Source organism: Vigna unguiculata, chromosome 5 (genome assembly GCF_037176805.1).
Source record: "Vigna unguiculata cultivar grain cowpea cultivar isolate G323 ecotype 2 chromosome 5, ASM3717680v1, whole genome shotgun sequence".
NCBI lineage: Eukaryota > Viridiplantae > Streptophyta > Magnoliopsida > Fabales > Fabaceae > Vigna > Vigna unguiculata.
In genome coordinates, this window is record NC_140796.1 from 8557235 (window position 1) to 8565705 (window position 8471).

At 31.0% G+C, this 8471-nt stretch overlaps 1 protein-coding gene across 4 annotated transcripts; it reads right to left on the reverse strand.

The window, feature by feature from the left end:
• Nucleotides 1-4320: 4320 nt before the first annotated feature.
• LOC114184934 (CBL-interacting protein kinase 2-like) lies at nt 4321-8208 on the reverse strand. Of its 4 annotated transcripts, XM_028072346.2 has the most exons (3): nt 7997-8144; nt 7876-7904; nt 4321-6307 (listed from the first exon to the last, which is right to left on the reverse strand). In XM_028072346.2, exon 3 carries the CDS (start codon nt 5912-5914, stop codon nt 4520-4522), a length of 1395 nt encoding a protein of 464 aa, XP_027928147.2. In that variant the 5' UTR covers nt 5915-6307; nt 7876-7904; nt 7997-8144; the 3' UTR covers nt 4321-4519. The 4 variants fall into 4 exon arrangements, with proteins under 4 accessions (XP_027928147.2, XP_027928145.2, XP_027928148.2 ...); XM_028072344.2 differs by lacking the exon at nt 7876-7904 and having other exon boundaries at nt 7997-8208; XM_028072347.2 differs by lacking the exon at nt 7876-7904 and having other exon boundaries at nt 4321-6266; nt 7997-8151.
• Nucleotides 8209-8471: the final 263 nt, after the last annotated feature.

Sequence of the window (8471 nt, forward strand, 5' to 3'; positions counted from 1 at the left end):
AGCAATCAAAAGAAAGGGTATATGTCTATCACAGCTCACTATATTGATGACAATTGGACATTGCAAAATATAATTTTGAGGTACACCTTTTTTAATTTATAAATTTTCCAGTAATTTTTTTTATGCACCTCTAGAAAGATTATATGTCTTACAAAATATTGCTTAATTTATAGGTTCATTTATGTTCCCGCACCTCACACAGCTGATCGACTTTGCAATGTATTAGTTGATTGTTTGTTCGATTGGAATATTGATACAAAATTGTCTACTATCACTTTAGACAACTGCAGCACAAATGATAGCATGATTGAAAAAATTAAGGATAAGTTGAAGTTGGACACACTCATTAAGAAAGGGTCTTTGCTTCATATGCGTTATTCAGCACATATCCTTAATTTGATTGTGAAAGAAGGGTTAGCCATCCTAAAAGAAGGGGTGGAAAAAATTCGAGAAAGTGTAGCATATTGGACAGCAACTCCTAAAAGAATGGAAAAATTTGAGAAAACAGCTAGACAATTGCGAATTTCTTTCACTAAAAAGTTAAGTTTGGATTGCCCAACTAGATGGAATTCTACTTACAAGATGCTTGATATTGCCATATGTTATAAGGATGTGTTTTTTAGGTTAAAGCAACGTGAAGCTCAATACACTTCTTTGCCAACTGATATGCAGTGGGAATTTGCAAAGGATGTTTGTCGAAGGCTAAAATTATTTAATGACATCACAGAAATCATTTCTGGCTCCAAATACCCAACTGCCAACATCTTTTTCCCAAAGATTTGTGAGATCAAGATTGCAATAAATGATTGGGTTAAATCTCCTGAGATAACCATTCAAAATATGGCAATACAAATGTTAAAGAAATTTGAAAGTTACTGGAGTGTTATTCATGATATATTGGCAATTGCTTCAGTTTTAGATCCAAGGTACAAGATGGACATGTTAGAATATTATTTTTATAAATTGTATGGTAATGATTTTGATCTGAAACTTAGTAGGATTCGTCAAATGTGCTATGATTTGGTTTTGGAATATCAATCAAAAAAGAATGAAACTTCTTCTTATAGAGCTACATCATTGGAGTTGGGAAAGGATGTTGATAATGATGCGAATGAATTTTTAGAGTTTATGGCAAAAAAGAAAAAATCTAGAACTACAGTTATGAAAACAGAGTTGGATTATTACTTGGAAGAAGATAATTTGCCGGTTACACAAGAATTTGATATCCTATCATGGTGGAAAACAAATGGGTTAAAGTTTCCAACCCTTCAAGCAATTGCAAGGGATGTTTTAGCTATTCCAATAACAACTGTAGCTTCTGAATCTGCTTTTAGTACTGGTGGTCAGATATTAACTTCTCACCGTAGTCGACTTCATCATATTACTATAGAGGCTTTGATGTGTACAAGAAGTTGGATATGGAACTCAAACCATCTAGGTAAGTTACTCAAATTTATTAATATTTTTTGTTAGTATTTTTTGTGAATTCTCATCTAATATTCTACATTTGGTGTTTGTAGGTGTTAAAAAATTAAAAGGAAAAGATGTTCTCATGATTGAAAATGAATATGATGAAGAAGGTACATTATATTCTAGTAATTAAAATTTTCAATTTCAATTATTATATCATATCTAATTTTTCATTTTTTTTCTATGTGTAGGTGGATCGAATGCAAATGAAACCACTGATCATTTGTAAAATTAATAAATATTTTGGTTATTATAAAATTTTAGTAATGTGTAATTTTTTAGCTTTTATATAATTATTTGAATTTTATTTAGTTGTTATTTGATACTTTAATTTGAGATTTATACTATTATAATATTTTTCTTAATATTTGACATCATGAAAATCAAAAAGAGTATGTTATTTTAATATTGAATATTTTGATAGTATCATGATTCCGTTGGTGTGATTTTTAAATTTTTTTTATAAAAAATATTTAATTGATATATGGAACAATAAAAAAATGGGTATGGGTATGGGTATAAGAAAATACCCGTTACCCGGTGGAGATGGGGATGGGTCAAAAGTTGTATACCCGTTGAGTTTGGGGATGGGGATGGAGATGAATTTTTATTATGGGGATGGGGATGGGATCATAATACCCGTACCCGCCCCGCCCCGTTGCCATCCCTATCCGCCGCTGCTCATATGGGTGTTTTACTTTGAGGAATCTAAGGTTTAGTAGGAGTTAGTCACTTTTTGTGTTTTATGTTCTATATTTAATTTTAAGTATGCATACATAAAATTAAATATATGGTTTATTATTCAGAAATTACATTTTATATATTAAGGTTATTATATTGATCATTGAGATAAGGTAAGTACTAGTTGAAAATAGACCTGTCCAGGTCACCTTCATGTAATATTTCATGTTACACATTTCATGATGAGTGCATGTCATTTGGTTTTATTAGCATTGGTGATCATTGTCAGATTTAGTTGCGATTAATGCAATTAACACTATTTTGATTATATATGTGAATGTAAGGATCTTTTGAATATACTCAACTCAAGGTATATCATGGTATTTTTGAGCTTATAAAGTCTAACACACTTATATTTATAAGGTTTATAAGATATATAGTTTGAGATCACTGAGAGATTGCTAATAATTTGAGATATATATATATATATATATATATATATATATATATATATATATATATATATATATATTATAAATAATTAAATATGTTACGATCGTTATATTTTATTAATCAATTCATTAGAGTGATCTGATTAATTATATATTTGGTCAAGTATCTGTCATGAAAATATTAGCCGTCTAATATTAACAATTTAGATACCTATAATATTGTAATTTGATTGAAGAGATAAGAATATTAAATTTTGAAAAATAATAACTTATAGAGGTTACATAAAGAGGTACATTTATGTTTCTTTCTCTTTCTCCCATAGAAAAGAGAAAAAAAACCCTCAGGATACTTGATTGTTGGAATGTTGGAAGACCAGTTACATATATGAATATGCAAGTATACTCGTAATTAAAATTAAGATTAAATATGTCTTTTATTTTTAAATTTTTTTTAATTTTTTTTCTAAACTAAATTATATATTTATTTTGTGTCTATATTGTAGGTAAAATATAATATAACATGTGTCGTTTAAAGAAATTCAAAAATATTTTTAAAATATTAAAAAATTAAAAATAATAAAATCAAACCAATTCAAATTTTAAACACTTTTAAGTTTTCTAAAATTTAAAAGTTTTTCATCGCAGGAAAAATCAATTATACAGAATTTTAAAGTAATTTTTTTTATTATTATACTGATTCAACTGATCCTTATAATTTATCTCGCTTTATTTTATCGTTAGTAAACGTATGGTGCCTATAAAAGATAATGCTATTATTTTTTAATCGGTTAAAAAAGTGATACCAGGTCTAATTTACTATAAACTGAAATTCAAGTGCAATTTACTTTAATAATAACAACATCAAAAATCTATTATAATCATAACAATGACTAACCACAGTTAATATTGAATAATAATAACGATACAATAAAAATAATAATAACAAGTGACACAAAAAATAATAATAACAATAGTACTAATATTGTTAGTTTTTTTTATCTTTTTCTCAGCACTAATATTGTTAGTAACAATGATAATATACCTACTACAACTTGATTATAAACAGAATTTTGAAATGTGATCAGATTTTCAAGTTCTAAGATAAGATGCCAAATTTTAAATATAATAAATGATCTAAAAATATATTGTATCCACAGTTGGGACATAAAAAAAGTTTGTGATGCATAAAGTAAGATAAGATTAAATAATAGTAGGACTCTTATAATTTATTTCTAATACTAAAAAGCATGGTATGTTACATTACCAAGTTGTATAAAGATAAATACTTAAATTTGACAAAGACATACTTCACATCCTTTATCAAATTATAAAAAGCAAACAAATTAAACATGTTTTTTTTTATCCTAGAAAAATAAATTATATTTTGTTTTATTTTATTTCTAACATTTAAAAATTGAAAAATATTTTTAGTCTATACAAAATAAGTTAATTTTGATTTTAATTCTTGTATGCTTTTAAACTAACCACTAGACATTAATTCGAGGAAAGATAGGCAAAAATTATTTTTCGGTTCATAACATTGGCCAATCAAAGTAAAAGAATAGTATATGATTTTTTTTTCAATTTTCACCCAATCGAATTTCAGAGTCACCCTTTAAATAAAATATAATGCATAACTAATCATAACACGTCAAAATCAATTCCCAGGCAAATTGGGATTGGAAACAAAAAGAAAAAAAGAACATGACCTTCAATATTAAGCAACTAAGTATAAAAAAATCTTATTAAGGATGGAATAAAGCACCCAAATTGGTGAATTTTGCAATTTGTGTTCACAATTATTCAATTATCCATCAAATAAGACTGAACTACTTCATGATGCTGTTATTGACAAGAAAAATATGAAAAGAAGCAGAGAAGATGAAGAAGCAAAGGATGAAATGTTGATGAGGAAACTAAGCGGTATGAGAAGGTTGGTGCTCTTCCTGAACTACTTCATGATGTTGTTGCTCTTGCTGTGGTTGTTCTCCTTGCCATGTCCAAACAATGTCTTGAAGTGCTGGTCTGATATCTTGTGTAAAAAGCTTCTGATACTCCATGGTATCACCATTGGACTTTCGAAGTTCAACCATGTGGAGGTGTGGGGTGATCTCAAAAATCTCAGCATCAACACCTAAACTCCCTTTTCTGCCTTCCTTACAACCCTTCAACTTCAACAATCCTCCATCTTTCTTCCTTACTTTCAAGGAAAGCTTCTTACAAATTTCTTCCAACTTAGAGATTATACTCAAAGCAGGCTTATTTGACATGAACCGCATCTCTTTCATGGGAACAGTGTCCTCAAACATACCAGATAAATCAAAACCAGTTGAGAAGGAGATAATATCAAAAGCATTCAAGTTACAAGGCTTGGTCAGTTCATGCTTTGACTCTGCAATAGGTGGATCATCATTCTCGCACGCTTCAAGTATTCCATCAGCATTCAGGGGAGCTGGTTCTTGGTTTTCTGTTTCTGTAATAGCAGGATTCTCCAACCCCACTTTATACCAAGAATATTTCATAATTCTGGCAATTGATATCCTGGATTTTGGGTTTGGATCCAATATTCTGGATAATAACCGGCGAATATCTGGTGCAAACCATTTAGGAAATTTGAATACCCCTTTACTGATTTTCCTGTACATCTCCATCAGATTTGAATCATGGAATGGAAGATGACCAGCCAACAGAACAAACAAGATTACCCCACATGACCATATATCTGCTTTAATCCCATCATAGCCCTTTCTGTTTATCACTTCTGGAGCAACATAGGCAGGGGTACCACATGTAGTATGGAGCAATCCATCTTGGCGTTTGGAATCAGTAAGGGCACTCAACCCAAAGTCTGAAACCATCAAATTATCATTTTCGTCCAAAAGTAGATTTTCTGGCTTCAAGTCTCGATGACACACACCCCTGCTATGGCAGTAGTCAACAGCGCTTATCAGTTGCTGAAAATATTTCCTAGCAGCTTCCACCTTCAGCCTTCCTTTGAGTAGCTTGTTGAAGAGCTCACCACCTTTTGCATGCTCCATGACAAAGAAAATTTTGGTTTTAGTGGCCATTACCTCATAAAGCTCAACCACATGTCGATGTCTGATTAATCTCATTACTGAAACTTCACGCTTAATCTGATCAACCAATCCAACTTTCAAAATTTTTTCCTTATCAATTACCTTAATGGCCACACTCATGCCAGTTATCAGATTCCTACCATGGTAGACCTTTGCGAAGGTCCCTTGTCCTAATAACCTACCAAGTTCATATTTTTGCAGAAGCACACCTCCCTTCTGTTCCATTTTCTGCATAAGACTAATGCTACTTTCGATAGTATAGTATACCAAGTATTTACTGAGTGTCGGTGCTTTATTCCAGTGATGTTCAAAGCTCAGCCATCTTCACAAACATCATGTTTTGACATCACACGATTGCTCAGGTTTCCAGCTTCCTCGGGCAAATGAGCATAAAACAAATATTCACAGTGGTCTAAATATCCAATCTCATCAAGGATTAATAAGGCTAGCAAACATGGTGCTACAACTTCATTAACACTAGAGAGGGAACTCTTAACTTTCAACCACATCTTTCAGCATTCCCTGGTTTTGGTAAAGGACACTAGATAATACCAAAGATGAACTCCTTAAAGCAGTATCTGCTTAGCTTTCAACCACCCAAAAGCAAAATATTTAAGGAAGGCACGTCTGAAAAAACGAAGGCAGAAAATTTAGTAGGCAACCTTAAACAATTCAATCCAGCTAAATAAAGTTAGAAAAGAACTATGCTTAAATCTCTTGTGACACGTAAACTTCAACCCTTTCAGTATTTATGACTTCTCTCTTATGCTAGTGTTTTAACAATCTGGATGCATAAAAAACAAACTAAGAAAAGGAACAAAAATGAAATCCCCTAACAAAACAGCAACAGGTGACTTTTAATCATAAGATTTACAGGACTCGACTCCTGGAGGACAAATTAGCCAATTGATTAATTACAGTTTCCTCTAACATTCTAGTTAACTAGTTTGTTCTATAGATATTAGGAATAAGTGAGTCAAAACATACAAAGAAAACGCGTTTTACAATGACAGAAGTACATGCCTATATGATGTCAAATTAGAAATTATTAGATCCATCTAAGAGGTGAGCATGCTTCGTCGAAGCAATCAATTTTTAATCAAATAATCATTTAGCTGGTTAAATAAGTAAACACATTTGCCAATACCAACACACTCATGGGCTTGACACTTGAACAATGACAATTCTAACCGGAGACCATACTTTAAATGTCATCAGCAATGATTTCATACCAAAGCAAGCTAGGCAAAGAAGTAAAATAGCACACACATATCCATGGGATTTTCTTAAAACGTGAGAATCAGGTGAAACTCAGAAGGCTAGGAAATTTCAGATGGTGAAATTAGGTACTACAAGCTTTCATATGCATGTGTTTCTACTTCCTATCAGATCATGACCTAACTTTCATAAATCTTCCATTATGTCTACCTAATTCCTTGTTTGTTTCACATGTCAATGATCCTTGTCGCATCATATTTTGAAGGGAAAAACATTTGTAGTTGGTCCAATGCAAAAAAATTAAGTAGATTCAATTTACAAAATCGATACAGCGCAAAAACTATTTGGAGTTGTTTCAACTAAAAATTAGTTCTAGATTCAAAATCAATTTCTTTTGTGAGAACATTTACCAAAAGTTATATTGTATGGCATTTCAACATGATTTTAGATGAATCCACTTGAATCCAAACAAGCACAATTATTATCCCTGCTTTACGATTGGCAGAAACCTTCACCGTATGCAGCAATTTAATCGAAGAAGAGACAAAGTAGCAAAAAAAAAAAAGTTTTACAAGGAAGAAACTCAGAAATTGTGAATCAGAATAAGAAGTAAACCATCAGCAAAAAAAAAAAAAAACACCCTCTACGCCATCCCACACCAAAACACAAAAACACAAAACGCAAAAAAAACAGTGCAGTCTCTACACAAGAAATATACCAAAACAACGAAATTGCTTCAAACGAATAAGAAAAAAATTCAGTGATAACAAGTAAACGATCCACCAGACACATCACCCCAACCAAAAAAGAAAAATAGATGAAAACCGCACACTCTGTACACCACCCCGCATAAGAATACTGATGGGTACAACGAGAAAGTGAAAAAGCTTTTGGCTTTGCAAGACGTTGAACCAAAAGTGAGAATTAATAAAAAAAAAAAAAAAAAACTGTCGTGAAAAATCGAAACGATCTCAAACCTGAAGCCTAGTATGCAAAAAGCTTGAACCTTTCATGCAGAAAAAAAAAAGAGCACGTATTTATTTATTTCAACAGAAAAATGATGCAGAAGAAAAACACAAGAGCTGAGTAGGGTGTTACCTGTGAGGGGTTTGAGAGTTATCGTTTTTCTGTCAGTGGCTCTGCAATCGGAGTGAAGCAGAGAACTGAGCAATTAATAAGAGATGGTAAAGAAGAGAAACACAAAATTTGCTGTCGTTTTAACGTTTGTGGCAAATCTTAATTTCCGTGTGGGCGCAACTTCTTATATAAACTCACTTGACCTGATTTGTTGCTGCTACCTTTGAATTTGTAATTTGATAATTAAGTTGCAAATTTAAATTTCAAGAATTAAAAGATAACAGAAAATAGTGGAAGATATTATTTTAACCACAAAATATTTTGATAGAGGTTATACTTTGAAAATAAGAAAAATATTTTTTTTCTCTTTCTATTAAATTTTGATTATGTGCTTTTATATTAAATTAATGATGACAACCAATAGAGATAAATTTAGTATTTTGTTTAATGTTTGTGATGGTTAAAATTAATATAATTAAATATTGAATTAAAATAA

What these genes read in the sequence shown, in the direction of transcription:
- LOC114184934 (XM_028072344.2), bottom strand. Translation starts at nt 5,914, where the DNA reads ATGCAGAAAATGGAACAGAAGGGAGGTGTGCTTCTGCAAAAATATGAA.